At 44.4% G+C, this 20,799-nt stretch overlaps 1 protein-coding gene across 10 annotated transcripts in view; it reads right to left on the bottom strand.

Annotated features, from left to right (window-relative positions):
* Dclk1 (doublecortin-like kinase 1) overlaps nt 1-12,327 on the bottom strand; it is a 293,874-nt gene extending 281,547 nt beyond the window's left edge. For all 10 annotated transcript variants that reach the window (XM_039103249.2, XM_039103254.2, XM_039103247.2 and 7 more), the window contains exons 1-2: nt 11,895-12,327; nt 7,164-7,559 (exon numbers count right to left, since the gene is read on the bottom strand). In XM_039103249.2, coding sequence (XP_038959177.1) covers nt 7,164-7,539 — 376 coding nt within the window. In that variant the 5' untranslated portion in view covers nt 7,540-7,559; nt 11,895-12,327. The remainder of the gene's footprint in view (nt 1-7,163; nt 7,560-11,894) is intronic.
* Nucleotides 12,328-20,799: the final 8,472 nt, after the last annotated feature.

Genomic DNA, 20,799 nt, shown 5'->3' with positions numbered 1-20,799 from the left:
GGTATTTCATTGAGTTTCTGTGGAGGTCAAGTCAGAAAGACTGAAAATGCAGTTTGGCAGGAGAGCATGTTCCTAGCATGTACATAGCACACAGGCCTGCTTTGTTCTCTAGTAACTCCCCAACAGACAGCGGAGAGGAAAGCATCTCAAATGTGCAATTGCTCTATAAGCTCAGAGACAGCTTTACTCGTCAGTACGCAGTAAGCGTGAAAAGACAATTTTAAACAGTAAGTCAGTCATACAGCAGTCAAGCCATCCGACGCATGCTATCTCACCTGCACTCCTCACCACAGCCTGTGAGACCAATTCGGGCATGCTTCTCTCTGAAGGGCACAGTGAGGCATAATGACCTAGGTAGCTTGCTCAAGATCACATGACTAGTAAGGAAAAAAACCAAGATCCAAACAGTGATTGGTCTGACTCCAGAGCCTGTACTCTTACCCATGATTCCATGGACCTACATGTGCCTCTGAGATAGACACCCATTTGAGTCTGAGATTGAAGGGAAGCTATCCTTGTTAGATTTGTTTCATTTTTGTTTGTTTGCCCCCCAACACAAACAAGAGTTGTTTGGGAAGAAGAACCTTGGTTGAGAAAATGCCTATAAGCAAGTCTGTAGAGGGATTTTCTGATGGATGATTGATTTGAGAGGGCTCAGCCCACTGTGGGTGGTGTCACCTCTGGACGGGTGTTCCCGGGTTATATTGGAAAGCAAACTGAACAAGCTGCAGGAACAAACTAGTGAGCCGCACTCCTCCACGGCCTCTGCTTCAGTTCCTGCCTCCAGGTTCCCTACTCCAGTTCCAGCCCTGACTTCCTCCATGATGGACTATAAGATGTAAGCTAAAATAAATCCTTTCCTCCCCAGCTTGCTTTTTTTTAAATCACGGTGTTTATAACAGAAAAGCAAGCCGGGATAGAAAAAATAGGGATTACAGTTAAGTTGTAAAAAGATGAGGCAGATTTGCTCTGACTCCCCATTGTTCAAATTTTTCTACAATGTTTACTGAGGAAGTAAGTATTTTTCTTTCAGTCCTAAACACAGGTGAAATTACTACTCCATGGTACAGAAGTCTTGGAACCTTTTGTGTAGCAAAAGAAAGGAGAGAAAAAATTGAAGAAAACAGAACTAAGAAGGTTTGGTGTCATTGTGGCTTCAAAGGATAATAGGGGAAGAGAAGACACAGGCGATGTTAAATTAGATGTATCTCGTTCCATTCAAGCTGCTATGGACCAGGTGGTTTACAAGTGCCAGGCATTTCTTTCTTGGAATTCTAGAAAGTGGGCAGTCACAGACTGAAACTGCAGACTTGGGAGACACCTTCCTTGCAGATGGCACCATCCTGCTGTGTCTTCAGGGGACACTAGGCAAGACAGTTCTCCTAGGCCTCTTTTCACCTAGCACCTGCTCCTTTGTGTAAGTCCATCCTCATGACCCAGTCACCAAAGTTTCTATATTTTAACACTATCCCATCAGTGGTTAGGTTTCAACATAAGCCTTTTGGTAACTCACGAGTATTAGTAAGCTAGCAGGTGGCGACACCCCTTAGTAAAATCCATTAACAGGAGTAGAGAAGCACATTCTAGACAGTGGCAGAGAGGATTTCCCACTGGCCCTTGTGAGTTTGAAGAGACTAAGTATTCATTTCAGCTAACAGTGCCAAGGAGAGGGCTGATTTCAAAAGATAGGTCATTATTTAATAGTGGCCTTAAAGTAATGGGAGCTAGTAAGATCACAGAAAATGATCCAGAGACAGGAAAATGGAGAGAGGGCAGCATAAAGTGTGGCAGGCAAAATAGAAACTCATAAATATGATACCATAGCAATAATTACTACAGACCTATTGATAAATGCCCAGATGCACAGCAGCAGCTCAAGGAGAGACAATGCATCTACAAGGGCTCAATGTTCTTCTACAAACTTACTCTTGGCCAAGAGGAAGACAGTAACTTTGGAATGAAGATTCACCTTAAGTGGCTACCTCTGGGTAAGACTCATGTCAGAACATTTCACTGAAATAAGACCCTGAGGATGATTTAAAGTTACTCCTGGAATCCCTACATTAAATACTCAATCCTGAACTGATTTGCTTGCAGACGGACATTCTGCAGGCTAACAGAACAGTATTCAAACTCTCAAGAGTTGTCCCTGCTTGACAGAGGTCACAGACATGGCAGCTGAATACAATGTCTGGTTGTACAACAAAGGCAAAATCCCCAACCGATGTGGGGAAACTGATGGGGCTCAGTTGCTGTGTCGCTGTGTCCTGTTCCTCTGTACACTGTGTTAAGTTGTAGACCTTCCATTACGGAAGCTGGTCAAGGGGAGAACAAGGCACCCATCCTGTGATTCTTCTGTGAAACCAAGCTAATTTCTACATGAAATGTTTGTAATTTATTCAAATGATTTCATTCAAAAATAAAATCTAGTCCTCAATTCACATACTATGTCAATATTTCTCTTAATTAAAATGCTTTGATTAAAATACTACAAGAAAGTAAGGAGAAATGACTTCTTGACCTCAGAGCACACAGTGCATGGCATCCAGCAGGCATGAAAATAAAGCCATAAATTGAAAGACTTGTATATTTAATTATGCAATTTTATATAAATTTGCATGACAGAAAACACAATCAACAATGTCACTGGGTTGAGTTGAATACAGGAAAAGCTCATTCATTAAAACAAAGGAATGACACTGTAAAAAATAGATCCTATGTCAGTAAAGATGATCCCCATGTGGCAAAAAGGGACAAAGGTTACAAAGCAAAAGGCATAGAGAATATTTAAATGTCCTTTAAACACATGAAATGATGGAAATTTAAACCATAATAGGATAGACGTGTTTCCTTGATGGGTTGGCAAATGGCAAACCATAACAATGTCTCCTTGAAGTAGGCAGGGTGCAAACTGGAACCACCTGTGTGAATAGACACCAATAACCTCCAGTAACCTCCAGTAACCTCCAATAACCTCCAATAACCTCCAAGAACCTCCAAGAACCTCCAAGAACCCCCGTACCTTCACCCAGCCATTTCCTGTGCAGATCCTAAAATAGCCTCTAACATGAACAGACAACAAACCCAAGTGTGCTCACTGCAAGCTTATGCGTGGCAAAGGGTCACAAACATCCTGAAACCTCACCAAGAGCAGGCTGGTTAAGTGAATTAAGGTATATTCCTATGAGAAGTAATGGATCTCCAAGGTTACAGGAAAAGCAAAGTGCAGAACCGGACACATGCGGAGTTACCATTCTGGGTTGATTACATGTAGATTGTAACATGTTGGCAACACTGAGGAAGAACTTGCCTCTGGGACTTTTATGGAAAGCCTGCATTAGAGCTTTACAGGCATTAATTTTTAAATTTTGACATGTCAGAGAGAGAGAGAGAGACAGTGAAAGTAAATGAGCTACAGAAAGAGAAAAGTTAGAAAGAAATCCACGCTGAGAATCAGACAAGCGGAAGTCAAGACAGAAGAGAAATCACTTAACTGTGAGATGAAATTCGGTTCATTGAGCAGAGCCTTTCTATAGTCTAGAGTTAGACAACTCCTGAAAAGACCAATGAGAGGCCAAGACGCAAGCGGGAAGAGAGAAAGAGGCGGATTCCACTGTTTCTGACAGAGCAGACCTACTAAGCACCTGACTTATTGATATCCAGGGACTGGGTATCTGTGTCATTTGTACCCCGAGAAAGAGAGGCTCTGACCTCTCACGCTGCCTCACAGATATGAATGCAGAGGAGAAATCAGCCAGCCATTGCTCGGGATCTGCTACATCCCTCCTGAGAGTTTGAAGGATTCGGGTGTGGTTCTCTAATTTATCCACAACAGCTGTATCCCCAAAGTAGACTCCAAAGGGCTCAAAGCTGGAGGAGGAGGCCACACCCCAGGTAGACACTGCAGTGCACTACAGCTGTCTTTAGTGAGCCTTGTGGTTTGTGGAAACACACCAAGACCATTTTGAAACATGTGCTAACATACCCATATGTGTGCCCGCCGATCCAGTCATATATCCACTTGTTTGCACAAACACACACTCACTTGTTACATAATCTGAGCCCAGAACTGCTCTCTCAGTGTGCCTCAAGTATGCCTGTGCACAGTGATGAGAGGCTAATAATAAAACAGAAAGTGCCCGTAGCATTTATAAATAAAGCCCACATTTGTCAGAGTTACTTGGAATTTTTAGCCCGAGATCAAGTGCGAAAGAACAAACTTTGAAAAATAATTGCAAGCCGAACACTCTTGTCATTGCGTCGACTAAAGAGGCTTAAATTAAAACTCAAACAGTGTCGTACCAGGAGGAGAAGCAGAAAGCTGATATCATGAACTGATGTTTGCATAAATTACTATGGAAAGTGAGGGATGTGGGTCTAACGAGGATGAAGCAGCGTCTTGCATTTTAATGGGCTAAGCAAAAATGTAATAGACAAGAAAGCAAATATCAATGAATTTCCAGCTATTTAAACACTCAGTGCAGCTGCTTGCTAATTGTCAGTATTATGAAATAGAAAAGAAAGTTTTAACTGGAAATTTAAAAAAAAATGTAGACTCACACATGCAACAAAGACATCATTCAACCAGAGGGGTGGGGGGGGGAAGTGTATTAAAAATAAAAAGTTAAAACAATTTTAAACATCAGAATATTCCTTCAATAATCACTTTTTGTTGAGGGGAGTGATAATGGGAGAAAATTCAAAAGATGACGTCAGAAGCTGTAAAGTGAGCTCAGTGGTTAATAGCACTTTGTGCTCTTACAGAGAACCCAGGTTCAGTTCCCAGCACCACATGGTGTTTCATACCATCTCTAACTCCAGTTTCAGGGTATCCAACACCCTCTTCTAGCCTCTGCAGGCACTGAACACATGGTATAAATACATACACACAGACAAAACATCCATACATATACAATAAATATTTTAAAGAGATGTGTTTCTGATATCAGCAGTTTCCATTTTTAAAATTAAGTGAGTAATAAAAACATTAGTAAAGATAAAAACAAAAAAACTTGTTTTTTTAAGAAATAGTAGAGCAAAAATATATTTTGGTGAGATCCACTACCAGGGATAGGAAATAGTGGTATTTAGATAAATTTGTGCTAGAATATCTACCTTCCCAGTACATCGGAAGACAACATATTGAAACAAGTACAAAGGAGCCTTTTGTAGGAGCTAAATTCACAGCATAACACATCTTAGCACCTGTCTGACTGGGTTCAAATCCTACCTCTTCCACTTCCTGTTGTGTCCTTTCACAGGATCACTGTGAAAGCCACAAGGACTCACACATTCAAGAGGGCTCTGAGGGCTGAACCCACACTCATAACTTCAGCCATCATAACTGTCTTCAACCAAGACAACAGTAGCTCGGAGCAGGCATTATATTAGTATAATTATATTATATTGGTAAAATGAACAGGAGAGTGAGGAGAGGGGGTGTTGACCAGCCATGCCATTGCTAGGAAGGCAGTGCCATCATCATCAGCACCTTCCCACAGCCACTCTGACCAATGGGAGTGGTGAGTGCAGATCAATTTTGAATGGAAAAAGCAGAATCAGCCCAGCCTTCAAGATGCCACCCAAGTGACTCTCGGATAGAAGGAGGCGTCAGTCCCCAGATTTCTGAGGACATGCTGTGATCTAAGCACATTTTTCTACAACACCAGTACCCCACACAGGATGCCTTGTTCACTGGTCAGATACCTGACTCATCTGCTCTTGCTACAGAGCCCTTGGAAGTCACCAAATGTTTTACTTTCCCTTGTAGTTACCAAGGTCATACGAAGGACGTGGCACAAAAAAAATCAAAGTTGACACAAAGAGACTTCATGTCACTCTTTCCCTTTAATTTGCTGGAAGTGCCGACCTCTGAATAGAAGGAAAAGAGCCAAGGCTACAGGCGTCTTGGCAGGGCGACAAGCCACCAAAGATGTGAATTCCCGAAAAGTAAACACACACAGCTCAGGCTGCTGGGCACCGGCTAGAGTCCAGTCCTACTGTGCCTGGACTGGCACTCCTGCCAAGGGACCACGGGAAAGCAGGGGGTGGGGTGGGGGAAGTCACATGCAAGCTCCAGCCAGTTCTAGAGGAAGACAAGAGGGACTCTGCCAGAGTGCAGCCATGCGACTGCAAACCTGGACTCCAATCCAGCAGGATAGGATGCTCCCTGCTACCTATGCAAGCCCAGGACGCAGCTGGACAGTGGGGCCTGGCCAAATCCTGCAGGAAGAGAGACAAAGTCAGAGTAGCATTAGACCGGATTCGTTCTGATGACGGTGCCACCTTCTTTGTCTTTGCCTTCGAAACTCAAGCTCAGGAAGACTTTCCCAACGGAAGCTTAGGGACGCTCTCACCAGTGATTGCTCCCAACGTCATTAAAATAGTTATGATTCCTTTGGCAATGAAAGACTTCATGCTGTGTTCAAATGATGGCCAGCCAAGGCAAACATGAACAAGGGCAGACAAGCGTCTCATTTACAAGGAACCAAGGCTTGTCCCTGGAACAAAACTGTCCCGTTCTCACATTAAATGTCCACAACAGATTTTATGTCAACATGAACTGGATTTTAAAATAATACGAACAGACTCATTTCCTCCTGTTCTTGGATGTCCCTGGAAGACAGTAAGCCTCCTCAAGAGGCACCCAGTGGGAGGCATTGTCAGATGACCCTATTTTGGGGTCACCACTAACTTACCATACAACCATAGACATATTATTTCACTTTTCTAGTCTCAGGTCCCCAGTGAGAAAAATGAATGCTTTTTGAAATATCTTTCTCTCTACTCTAAAATTCTCTCTCTACTCTACAATTTCACATCCTTGGTTCAAGACCTTTTGGACATCACGGTCCAAAAGCTCAGTTGTGCCTAGAAACACCCCTGAACTCTGAGCTATACGACTGAGGACAAAAAATGAGCTTTTAAGACGAGCAGGACGTGGGTTTGAGAGAACAGACAAAACACTCTGGGATTTGATAACCTTTTCCTTCTGCCATCATCAAGGGCTACTGGCTGAATACCATTCACTTTTTTTTCATTTTGCCAGAACAGTAAATTTAAGCATGTTAAACAGCAGAGGCTCTTAGCCATGGGCTAAAAGACAAGTGACCCTCAGTGACTTTTGTTGCCTGCAGAGTCCCCAGAGGCTCTCAAAGGCTTACCTTCCACCAGCTGATCCAGGCTGGAGATCTTCTTGAGTCCATCGATGGTGTAGATGGTTCTCACCCCCTGGGGCAAATTCACATTATCCGAGAGAGTTCGGGTCAAATCAGCCAGCAGGGCCTCGAAGGATCTGAAGCGGTCTGGGGAGATGGCATACACAATTCCTTTGAAGTAGCGGTCGCCGTTTCTGTAGAATCGAACCTTTTTGGCTTTCTTCTCGGAGCTGAGCGTCTGCAGTGTGCGGGTGCGGTAGAAGCTGCAGTGGGCGCTGTGTGTGGGGCTGGGCAGGCCATTCACACGGGACCCCCTGCTGTACCTCTGAGCCTTGTCCCGCTCATCAAAATGCTCCAACTCCATATCTCTGCCGAACGACATGACTGGCTTGTGTATGGAACCTGTGAGCCCCAAAAAGAGATACAGACTGGTTATGTGAAGATCGTGGGTTGAGAGACTCTGAGAGCAGCTGAGTTTAAACACTGGTGATGTATTTGGGTTGTGGTGGGAGAGAATGAGGAGGAGGAAAAGAAGAAGCAGCAGCAAGGAATGGAAAAACAGATCTCAGTGGTAACGGCCTATTACTCAACCACAGTTTGGTTATACACAACTCCCACCATTGTCTGCCTATCAATCTCTCAGGCAGCAGTCACAACCTCTCAAGGTATCACCCTCCCTGTTTATAGGTCAAGAAACTGAGGCCTGGAATATTTCCTCTTAAATTTTCTGAAGTAAGAGATACTTCAACTGAAAACACCCTCTCTCACCCCCACACCCCAGCTTTGCCTGACTATCATGCTCACTGTGAACTGTGCCTAGGTAGTGTGCCAATCCCACAAACAGGTTTAAAAGAGGAAGGAATGGCTTTCATATACTAAGCTAGGGATTGGGAGGATGAGGAGTGGCGGGAAGTGGGGGGATCAAACTGTAGAGGCTTTAATAAGTGTGCACTTCTATGGCCAGGCGGAAAGGAAATTGAATCCAGAGAGTCTATGCACTTTTAAGAAAGACTTTGAACATAAATGTGTATCCCATATGCTAAAATGTGACTTCATCTCAACCCTTTGCTTGTGCTTGGTAATAAAATGGAATGAAAAAGAGAAGATGACAAAAAGATGGTCGGGGGAGAGAAAGAGAAAGGGTAAGATGCAGAAAGGAAAGGAAAGGAGGTAGAAGAGGGGAAAGGTAGGTTAAGAGAGTGAAGATGTCATTCAGGCTGTTGGACACACTTGACTTAGTACCAACTGTACAAGCTGAGAAATCTACTTGATTGGCACATGTAAGACTCACAAACAGAAGTAAGAATAGTATCTACTTCATTGTTCATATTCACTATTAATACCTATAAAGCTTGTATATGAGGAGCATTGATTTATTTATGGAAAATGTGGCACAGAGATAACCAGGGGAAACAGAATCATCTAGTACCGCCTTTTGCCAGGAAGGCATCTGCTTATTGGATAAATCCACTCTCGCTAGAAGTGAACTGATAAGGAATTGTCACCCTTGAAGGAGTATCAGTGTTTCAATGCGGCAATCTGGAAACAGGGAAAGCCTCTATTAGAGGGTACGCTTTCTTCACGATAAAATTTCAGGCACACTGAAATAGACTACGAGTGAGGTTGAAATCTGAAGGAAGAACTGAGCTTCCTACTACTTCCCAAGTCACTGGTGTGAAGTTCAACCCAAACTCAGCAAAATGTCTGCTTCTTCTTGTGACTTTTCCTGCACCTTCAGCAAACTGACCCCTCAGCCATTCAGAGACAGTAGAGTTTACCTATCAGTTGAAAAGTCAATTTAATTTAAAATGTGTATAAACTGAGCATGATGGGCCATCCTCAGCCACAAACAGTAAGTTCAAGGTTAACCTGGGCTACATGAGTCCCTGTGTCAAAAAGCTCTAACTTTAACCAGTTAATTACCCAAGACTTGCCATAAGAAAACTCACACGGGAAATCATAGTGAGAGAATCTGTAGAAATCATTCCAGAAATGAATCAAATAAAAGAGACCAATATTGATGACTCGGTGGTTCAAAGATCAGTGATGAGAGAAGAGAACACACAGAACCCTCTTCTAAAACTCACCTTGCTCCAACAAGGCAGCTAGTCTCATTAAAGCTGGGTCTGGAGACGGGGTTTACCCAGAGTCTCCAAGTTACAATTAGGGAGTTGGATTTTCGAGCTCAATTTATCGGGATTCCAAAGTTAGTGCTTTTGCTCCCCAGCCCTGTGACACTAGGTTCTGTTCCTATGGTGAACACAAGTTTTGTCTAGACTTTGTACTGGACACCTCTCTTCTGTTGTTAAGTCCACTGAGAGGTCTGGGAGCACAGGGGAAGGATCACATAATTAAAACCCTTCCTTTGAATTCAGAGTGTCTTCACTACAAGCAGAAAAGCTGTCTCTTGTGCCGCATAAACAGCCCATTGTAACCTAATTCTGCATCTTTACAAAAGCTCTGCTAGCTGTGAATGGTTTTGTTGGATTTCAAGTAAATAACTTCAAAATGGTCTCCACCAGGACCAGTCCTGTGGCTATTAGCTGCATAACAGAACCAAAATTGGTTTCTGCTCCTACTTGGTTCATACATTGGTTAAGTGATCGGTCTCCAAAAAGGTGTGTGGGTTAAGTTAGGAAGGCCATGGAGGAGACTGCGATGCTATGCCCACACACTAAGCTCGTCATAACTTTAGTAGTAAACGCCAAGGTGACTTCTGATTGCGTTTGTTCTCTTTTTAAAGGCACTGGCCATTCTGCCATTCCCAGGGGCTTCCTCCCAAGTTGACCTAAGCAAAAAGGAAACACAAAGAGGAACCCAGCAAAGAGTGGCACAGTTATGTGACCAAAGATGATCAGGTCCCAAGGGTCTTCAGTGACTCACAATTGGCAAAAGCCAGAAAAGTCTTGGCAGCAGTTTGAACTGGGAATGCTTTTAGGAACAAGAACCCACACTAAATGAAAAGAAAATCTATTCCAAACAGAAGGGTTTGTTTGCTTTCGTCACGGGTTCACCCAGGGCAGGCATTACATCTTCTACTTCCCCTCAGTGAGCAGGCAGTGATGGTGCCAGCATGGCAGAACTGTGCTGGAAGTGAAATCGCTGTCGAAGCCACAGCTTCCACCAAATGAAAGTTAAGGCCCACTGTGCACACTTTGGTCTTCTGGAGATCATGTGTGGAGTGGAAACAGGTGCCCTGCCCTCCCCTCTGCTGGCTCAGCTTTCAGAGTCTTAGTCACATATGAACTACGAACTCTACAAGAAAATTCTCTGGGCTCGCACAGGTTCACACTTCCTGTAGAGGAAGCTAGCTAGAACACACTTGGCCAGCATTCACAGAGCATGGGTGGCTAGGAGACTCTGGACACAAGGACAGGCACCAAGAAGGTGCTCAGAGCTCTCAGCCGCAGAAACTACAAACCATGGGTGGGAAAGAGCTTGGACTCTTACCGTTTTCTGTAAATATTACACAGCCAGAAAAGCAGTGTTGCTCATTGTCAGATTTCTCACCATTCTGAGGAATATCTATATTCACCTTTCTGTGAAGGAGCTCCCATTTCAGCAATTTACACACACACACACACACACACACACACACACACACACACACACACACTCACACGCATCTAGCATAAATCCTAGCTATCTCATATTTTAGCAGTTGGATTAGGATTCAGGTGGATAGAGAGGCATAGAATAAAAGACATGCATGTGTATCTTCTGAGTGCGTGCACCACCCCGAGCCAGCACATCACAGGATGTGTGAGCTTCTTTTACATTTTCTTACATATAACCTCTCAAAACCTCTCCTAACCTGCATTCATGAAACATTCCATACTTAAAATGCTGCCCTACTTTCCTTTCCCATTGAAGGGCGATATATTTAGGAACAGTCATGACACGGTCGTCGCCCCCCACCCCCACCCCCGCCCCGGTCCCCTTCGGAACACCCTGCAGTGTGGCAGCTGAGGGCGCTTGCACAGTAACCTGGGCACACGTTCACAGATGCAGTCAGAGAGGGAGCCCTGTTTGAATGAAACCTTCTTGTTGCTTCTCTCACCCACAAGGATTTCCTTGCCAAACCCAGCGGTGATGCCTCACAAACCTGGTTTTCAAAAGCAGCCTCTTTTGTGGGGCAATGCGGCGCTGTGTGTGCGCTCCCCCTAGGAGGAAAATGTCTTTTCCTCTCTGCATGCTTTTAGCACTGCAGGTACTAATTCGTACACGAGGCTGCCTGGCTGTCCCCAGAGGAACTTGAGGCCATGCAAAAAGGTACTTGCAACGCCTACACTGCACCAGGCACATGCCACCCTCCTGGGCACTCAGGAAAGCATACACACAATAAGAGGCCAGGCCCAGCCACTCCTTCCTTGCCCACTTGGTCCTAGCTCCACATCCAGTCCTGACAATGACAAGCGCCTCTCCCAGCTCCTCCGCGGCTCTCTATCTCCAACAACAAGGCGATGGAAAGACTGGAGGGCCCAGCCCGCCAGACTCCCTATTTAAAGCCAGTGGCACCAGACAAAAGAGGCAGGAGCCAGCAGCCGTGGGGCCGCGGGCACACAACGCCTCCTGGTCGGACCAAACTAGCCAGCCCAGGGCAGCCTTCTTTCGAGGAACGGCGGGCGGGGCGGCTGCTTCCCAGTGGGGTCCACCCTGGCCAGGGCTCCCAGGGCTGTGGTCAGACGGCACCACGGGGCCTGCCGGCACCTTCCCCAGCCCAGGCTAAGCACGCACCGGTTGCGAGTGGAGGCTGGGTCGTCTGTGGCCGGCTGCTGGAGCTGTCCTCGCCGGGCTGGGCGCGGCTGGGGCGGCGGAGCAGGAGCGTCTGGAATCTGCGGCCGCTAGTGCACTGATGCGCTGGAGCTGGTCCTCATTGAAATGCGGTTCTCCGCTCAGCTTCACTCCAGCCTCTCTCCCGAGGAGGGCGGTGGCGCGCAAGCTTTTCTTGTGTCTCACTCGCTCACATGCCCTCCCTTCTCCCTCCTTCTCCTGCTCCGCCCTCCGCCCTCCTTGGCAGGGCGCGCCCACCGTGGCTGAGTCCAGGGTCCTCCCTCCTCTAGCCAGGCTTCTGGCTGCAATGATCTTGGTGATCTGGATTGCCTGGACCCCCCTCCGTTCCCAATCCTCCCCAGTCCCTAGAAGGACTTGCCAGCGGATGGGGGCAGATAGGATGGTGGCTCAGAGAACTGAGAAAGAATATGGACAGAGATGGATCTGAAGCAAGTCATGTGCTAGGCAGAGAGGTGGACCAGTATTGAGGTTGCCTTCCTCAAAGGAGACCAGAGGAACTCACCCACCTACCCTCACCCCCACCTACCCTTACATCTTTTGATTTGGCATCGTGGTTTGACACACCCTTCCCAGGAATAGAGAATAGGAATAGAGAAGGATTGCCCTTCAAAGCTGCTTTTTCTGAAATGTCCTGGGGGACCAGATCTGGACCCCTCAAACTAAGCACTGTGAAGTAATCCCCAGCACTCCTACTTGGGAAGGGCTACATTCCACTAGTCATCTGCGATGGACCCCAAGACATGAGTCACTGTTGAGATGGTGACCTCCCGCTTAGGGCTTTATTTCACAATAAGTCTTTGATAACTTAGGGCCACAGTAGACTACTCTTGGAGGCCTCTTGGCTGCAAGACTGGCAGTCTGTCAGGGTGGAAAGTCCCATAAGCTTACACAAGCCTTCCCTCCCCGAACAAAAATGTTCTCAGAGCCCAGATGGTCACAGCTTCCTCTGGATTAAAGTATCCTTTGGAAACAATTCTAGGGACTGCGAGCCCATCCCAGGTGTCTTTGAAACATTTGCATGGCTCAGTATGCAGCTTAAATATTTTTAAAAAAGTCATTAGACAATACATAGACATACGCCAATATATGTATTTGTTTGTGTTACTGCTCAGTGGAAAATACAAAATTAATTTTCCCTGCCCACTGGGTCCAGTTATGTATTTTACTATTTATTATTACTAAAAGTTATCCTGCAATACTCTGGAAGTGTTTGTTCATGCTAATTACCCTTTGTTAGAAATGCAGCTAACCGAGCTATTTATTACATATTCAATCAGTGGTGGGATATCTACTTCTGGGCTACTTAAGAGGCCAGAAATGAGTGTACAATGTACTGGCCATACTAACTAGATGTACAAATACTGCACTCTGCTTCTTCAAATTCTGATGCAAAAGTTAGCCCCGAGGTAAGCCAAGAGATTCGCAGAAAACAAGTCTGTTTATTAAGACCAGAAATCAGGACCTCTTGCCAATGATGAATGCTGACTGATTTCTGCCAAGTGTCTAACTAACAGAGATCCCACATCAAACCTCCCCTCAATGTACACGTTGTCAAGATAATTTCATCTTTTTAAATGATTCATTTATTTCAATTCTGTGTATATGGCTGTTTGCCTGCATGTATGTATGCACAGCATGTGTGTGCTGTGCTCCTGGAGGCCAGCAGAGGATGTTGTATCCTCTAGAACTTGAGTTGCAGGTGGCTGTGAACCACTGCGTGAGTGCTGGGAACAGAGCCCAGGTCTTCTGCAAATGTAATAAGTGCTTCTATCCACTGAGCCATCTCTCCAGCCCTCTCGGGGTAATTTATTAAGCATTTCATATGACTCACCCACCTCTTACCATTGTCCTAGTGTTATAGGTCTGCTTAAATCCATCATAACTCAAATACCAGGTCAATGAAGAAGACAAAAGTGTATTGTAAGCGAGCTGCTACTAATCAATCAGGGCCTCAGAACAGACTCGGCAGCTGAACTGAAGCAAACAGCCAGAATATCACAGATTATTTCAGCTCACAAATCATAAACACCTATGCCAAGCTGTTGTTACATTTTTCCACCAGTTAGGATAGGAATTGGTTCTTGGGCCTGGGAACATGACATTAGGTCAACCCTGCCAGCAAGATGGAGTTGTCTATGAGCAATCTGGATTCAGACAACCGTCTCCTTACAAGTTATCCCTGAGATGTCTGGACTCAGACAAGTGTCTCATTTCAATAGAAGCTGTTCAGCTATTGGGAAGTCCCCAGTTCCCCTAGAGCCTAGAACCTTGACTTTCGTTTGCCCCTGTGATTAGGAGTCTGAAAACAAAATGGCAGTATTTAGAAGAAGTTGTGTTTTGTTTGATTGGTTTTTGCTAATTCTCATTCAACACTAGGGTGTTTACTTGAAAAATGAGAATAATGTGTTAAAATAAACAAGATTGTGGTTGACTTTTTTTAGTGGGAATATCTTCTAGACATCATTTACCTTCTCCCAAAACTATAATAACAAGTGAGTGGATGGATACCCTCAATAGTACCCCGACCACCAAGCTATGGCTGTTTCACAGCAGGAAAGCATACTGGGTAAGCCACACCAGGAATCTGACTAAACCGAAGCCTACAGCTGTCCCAAGGTAGCTTAAGTCTTCAGAGAACATAACTCATGTTCATTAAAAATTCCTAATTTAAAAAAATTCCTAATTTTAATGAGCTGTAACCAGTGAACAAACAACTCAAGGAATTTTTATTTGTATTATTTTTATTTGTATATTTTATTCTTTGAGACTTTCATATGATGTAATTTGATCACATTTACCTCTCTGCTCTACTTTCTCCTAGATTTACCCTCTCTTCCCTACCCATTCAGCTTCACGCTTTCTTTTAAATCCATCCAGCTGCCTTGTAACAGCTTCCTCCAAGACTGAAACAAACATCCCGTCCTTCAGAAAGCTCCTTTAGCTGTTTTCCTAAAGTGACCCAACATAGAGAAAGTCCTGAAACTGATCAGATTTACTAACTTCGGCCAGTGTAACCAGGAATGCCGGAGAGTCCTTCTCAGACAAGCAGAGCTGCAAAGACAACAATGAAACCGTACCCTGGTCAGAAGGAGGTTTAGATCAGAGGCGCCCAGGAAGAACACTGTCCGCCCTGCTGAGCTGCCTGTTAGCCACTTCATTTTCCTAGACTTCTTGAGCCTTCACTTATGCTTAGTGAACCTTGGTGGCACAACTGTCACTGAGTCATTTCTACTCCTGTAAGTAACCCAATAAAACTCAATGGGTCACCAAGTTAGACTTTGGGGTATCCATACATTGGTCTGTTGTGGGTTCCCAATCTGGGGTAAATAGGTGCGGGTAGGTGTCACATTTCCCAAATATGTCTTGTTACACACCAGTCCAGTTTGTCTTACCCAGCTATTCTGGGAAGTAGGGCCTGCCCTGCAAAGTCACTTACTTACCATGGTCACACATGTTTTTTTAAAACAAAAACAAAAACAAAACAAAAACAAAAAACAGACTCTTTCCCAACAGAGGATGCCAGCAGATCCTCAGCTGGAGTGGGAATTTTTGTGCCCAGCTCCCTGTATTGGGATTGTGCCTGTCCTGAGTTTTTCCTGGGTCTTGTGCACTCTACCACAAGTCACTGTGAGTTCATATGGGCAGCCATCATGCTGTGTCCAGAGAACATGATTTCCTTGAAGCATCACCACCTCTGGCTCTTAGAATCTGCCTACCCTGTATTCATCAATGGTTCCTATGTCTTAGAGAGAAAAACGTGGTAAGTGTTTGTGATGCAGGGTCTCGCTGTGTCACCTTGGCTGGCCTAAAACTCGCATACAGACTAGAATGACCTCAGACTCACAGAGATCTATCTGTCTGCCACCACCACCCTAGTATTGTGCCACCAAGTCTGGGTCAAGAAAGTTTTTAAATTGACAGTATTCCCTTCTATAAGAAGGGATTGATCCAAAAATTGTATATGCATATATAGTCTGGCCTAACAGGTGTAACCTAAAGGGGGGGGTATTCTTTTTCACTCAAAATTTCAAGAAATATAGTCCATTATGTTGATAAATGCCAAGTCCAGCTCCACTTTCTAAAACTACCCGTGTTTTGAAATTCAAGTCAATTTTACCACTGCCTTGGTCATTATGCTTACAAGGCAACCCCGGATTCTAGTGTGTTGTGTAATCTTCTCTAGAAAATGCAGTCTTTAAATCAAGGAGCTTATCGGGGCTGAAGAGATTTCTCAGTGGTTAGAGCATTGGCTACTCTCACGAGGATCCAAGTTTGAAACCCAGCACCTACATGGCAGTTCCCAACCATTTGTAACCCTAGTATCAGGAGCTCCAGCTCCTTCTTCTCTCCTCCATGGGCACTAACCACACAAGTGGTGCTCATACATGCGCCCAGGAAAAACACCTATAAGCATAAAATAAAACAACTTTAAAAAAAAAAACAGTACTTGCTATATAGCTTTCGTATGCAGCCCAGACTCATCTGCCTACACATGGCGTCATACACGTGGCATTGCACACGTGACATCACACACAGTGGTCGGGGCCCTTGTGCACTGATTAGCAATCAAGAAACACACCCCACGGACCTGCCCACAAGCGATCTGATGGAAGGGTTCTACTTTCTGGAGTTTCCCTGTTTGTCCCAAAATCCACTTTTGAGGGACTCTGGTCAGCTCGGGTGGGTGTGACAAGCATCGCTCTGGCAGACCTTGCCTTTCCCCCAGTCCCTCTGTAGAAAGCTAGCCACCAAGGTCTACTTCCTTCCTCCTTCAAAAGGCTGCCTTCCAGCTCTCAAAGTATTGACGTCCAGCAATCAAAAGCCCCCTTAGTTCATCCAATTAACACGCCTAATCAAAATATACCACCACAACCCAACCCGTTCCAACACAGACCACTTCTTTCCTCTCCTTTAAGAATTACACCTGCAAGGTCATTGGCTGCCGGTTTTTTGCTGGAGTCAGAAAGAAGCCGCTTTGACTTTTCTTCCCTGCTTAATAAAGGATCTCACTGTGAAAACAGGTGCTTGGGTGTGGCTTGTCCCTGATCCAGGGTTGGAGGGAGGAGGAACCCCCACTGTGCTTCACACCCTTTTCACTTGCACGTGATATTTCACACCCCCACTGCAGGCTCCTAAATCCCCCTTAGTTATGTGGGGAGCCTCAGCCTCCTACTCTTTCTCATCGTAACAGTTTGGAAGCCCTGCAGCCACCTGACCCTTGCCATCTCCCTACACGTTGTCTGCTAGAGACCTGGATGTGACAGGGCAAGGGTGGTCCCCCCAGGGAAGAACTAGGATTTCAAAGGGTATTGACACACTGTTCCTATTGACGAACCCCAACAGCAAATCAATGTCCCTGACAAACATGCCACGAAATAGACTCAGCTAGCGAGTTAGAATCTCCGAACGGGTCGGGTGTAAGTCTTCAGATCCCTCATTCTGTGTCTTCTCAGTTACATTTAGAGGAGCCTAGGTTCTCTCTCAAATTTCCTTTGAGTTACATATTGTTCTTTGGTCTTCTTGATCCGTACCGTGAGGTCCCTTTGGACTCTGATTGTATCACCTTGCCCCTGAATAGGCCCTTCAGCTGCCCATCAGGCTGATGGGCAATGCACCAAGGCCCTCATCTCAGTTGCTAATGAAAGCTGTCAGCAGGAACACAGTCCCAGCAGGCATGATCTCGATGCAGGTAAATGGTTGATGCCCAAGGACTCTCTCAATACACCTGGGTAATTACATAGCTAGACATGGCCTCCTCTGCAAATAAATACAGAGAGCCAATGGTGTCTAAAACTCACATTTATACACCTAGGAGTACATGTTTGGTGCCAAATCGAGGCCGTGACTATCTACAGAGCACCTGATTCTGCAATCATCCATCCAATAAATAAGGTCTGTGTCTTCCCAACACATCAGGTACTGTAATTTGGTAAGAGTAACTCAATCATGAGACCGAGTGATAAGAAATATGTGGCCTGCTGTGGCGGAGCTTGGAGGGAGTGTAATGTTAAACCTACACTTACACGAATAATCATTTAAGTTCTGCTAGGAGGAGGAGAACAAAAAGAGGGTTGTTTTCCTTTACCCAGTGAAGGAGTAATGTATAAATAAGACCTCAAGCCAGCTTCACAATAAGGTGTAGTGTAATCAGAAGGACACTCAAGGTGAAGGTTCTGGTAGGAAGATGTGTGCTTACTAAAGGAACAAAAGTCTTGTGTGGTCTGATGGAAAGAAGACTGGGAAGAGGCAGCTGAGAGGGCTGGCAGGCACTGGATCTTCAGGGCCTCGAGCAGGAGGGACTCTCCTATGAAACAAGCGATATTACTGAAGGATTTTAAGCAGAAAGCTATTACAACCTAATATGCACATCTGAAAGCACTGCTGGCTTTCCTGGCTGTGTTATAGTGAAGAAGGACTAGAGTGTGGGAGCCATTTTAGTGTCCAGGCCGTGGCTGGAGAGGGTGGAAGGGAACCTTTAGTCATTACTCGCCTTAGCTTATAAGTATATCCAGATCCACACAGCTTTGGAAACTGATTGGTTAAATATGACAACTCTTCTTAGCATGTAGGCTTCCAGGCTGTTCTTAACAACAGTTGTTCCATGCAACAACTTCATTAAAAATATCTTGAAATCATTTTTGTACACTTTGTGTGCGTGCACATGGAAGCCAGAGGGCAGCCTTGGGTGTCTCTCCCTTGTCTCATGAGACAAGGATTTGTCATTCAGACGCAGGGGCTTGTGACTGAGGCTACACCGCCTGGTCCCCCTGCCCCAGTGCTAGTGGAGGACACACACACACACACACACACACACACACACACACACACACACACGCTTTAATGTTACCGAGGCTAAGAATTGAACTTTGATCTTCACATCTATACAGAAAACAGTTTACTGACAAAGCTTTCTCCCCAGTCACATTACTTGAGGGTCTCCTAGAATTTAAGGATCCCAAAGTTAACCTTTCGAAAATTCTAACTTGAGTGAAATTTTTTTCAACTACATTCTGCCAGAAGTTTATTACGAAGACAAGGAATTCACTCATTGTATTCACGTCACGAAGACACTTATATTAAATCTACTGCTTTGCTAATTAGCATTACCGGTGAACTCTTGGTAAGCTTATAGAACACAGACATAATGCTGAAGAAGACATAAACGGTGACCTAATTCTCTGAGAATGTAGCACTCCAGAAACACCACAAAAATTTGGACCTGAAGCTCAGAAGTCCTCTCATTAGATAGATATATCTACCAGATGAAGAAGTTCATCCAAAATGTCAAAGAACCTTGAGCAGGTTTTTAACAAATCCCAAGGTGTAAAATAAAAATATAAAATAGTAAATTTAATTAAATTTAATTTTTATTTAGTATAACTTCAACTTTTAGAAGTAGATATGTGTGTGTGTGTGTGTGTGTGTGTGTGTGTGTGTGTGTTAAGCATACTAGTGCATGGATGCACTTGCCTGTACAACAACTACATGTGAAAGCAAGGGGCTTATATCAAGATATCTTTCTCAATCATTTCTGCTCCTTACCTTTGAAGTCTGATCAGACAGTCTGTCTCCAAGATCTGCCTGTCTCTCTCTCCCTAAGCCCTGAAGTTACAAGAGGATGCTGCCACACCTAGATTTCTACGTGGATGCCAGGGATTTGAACTTATGTCCTGTGTTTGTGCATCAAGCACTCTGCCCATTAAGCCATCCTCTAGCCCTTGAAATTGATTCTTAATGTACTTTCTAGGCATCAAAGCATCATGTCATCATGTAGAATTCACTCTCAAGAGATTTTCAGTTGAGTTTCAAAAAATATCACATGTCTAAGTCATTTTCCAATGTTGTGTTGAGCCTCAGTAGTACCTATCCTGGGAACATGTAGTCTGTATGCCTCTGGTCAGATAAACTTATAAGGGGATAAGGCATGTAGCCCAGTGAAAAAGCACTCCCATAAGGCCCTAGGTCCAAGCTCTAGTTCGGGGAAAAAAGTAATACAGCACTTGCTATAATTACACTGCTGATAAACTAAATTAAAAATATTCAAAACGTGTGTTTCTTTCACATGTACATAGAGCAAAAATATAATTTTAAATAAAATGTGAAATGCAAATGTTATAATGTTTAGCACTCTTCTTCATTTAATAATTGACTGTAAACATGTTGGATCGAACCTTAAGGGTAGACATTTCTAAAACACTTGGTAAAACTTCCAAACAAAGATGAAGGAAATGAACCCTTTGTGACCTTTGGCTACACAGAGGTTCTTTAAAGAAAATGCAAATTTGAACCAAACAGAAATCATTAAGTTGCCTTCCACAAAATTTTAAGGCTTACACTCTATACAACTCCTAAGAAAAAGAAAAGGTTATCACAAAGCAGAAATTATTTCCAAAGCATGTTGAGAAACGAATCTCAATGTCAGAATAAAGATCCCTTATAGGTCAACAATAAAAACATAAAAGGGGGGAATAGCTGAATAAATACGCCACACAAAAGGACATAAGAGTGTTCAACATCATTAGACACCAGGAGAATGCAAAACAAAGCCACAATAAGACACCAGTACAGCCCCAACAGCAACTCCCTGTAAGACTGTTGGAGTGAAGGAGAGGACAAAGAGCCACTGCTGGAACTTGTCACTCTTACTCATGAAGACAGAAAGTTACACAACTATGTTTAAAATATGTTGCTGGCTTTGTAAGTACACACACACACACACACACACACACACACACACACACCTGCCACTCAACAATTCTGTTCCTTGGCACAAAGGCTGGCAAGCAAATTTTCGTGGAAGGTTTTATTCATAGTAGCTAAAATGTATCCAAATATCCCTCTGATGGCA

This window comes from Rattus norvegicus, chromosome 2, assembly GCF_036323735.1.
Source record: "Rattus norvegicus strain BN/NHsdMcwi chromosome 2, GRCr8, whole genome shotgun sequence".
Taxonomy (NCBI): domain Eukaryota; kingdom Metazoa; phylum Chordata; class Mammalia; order Rodentia; family Muridae; genus Rattus; species Rattus norvegicus.
The sequence above is the reverse complement of the archived record's forward strand: the minus strand, read 5'-3'. Positions and strand labels throughout refer to the sequence as shown.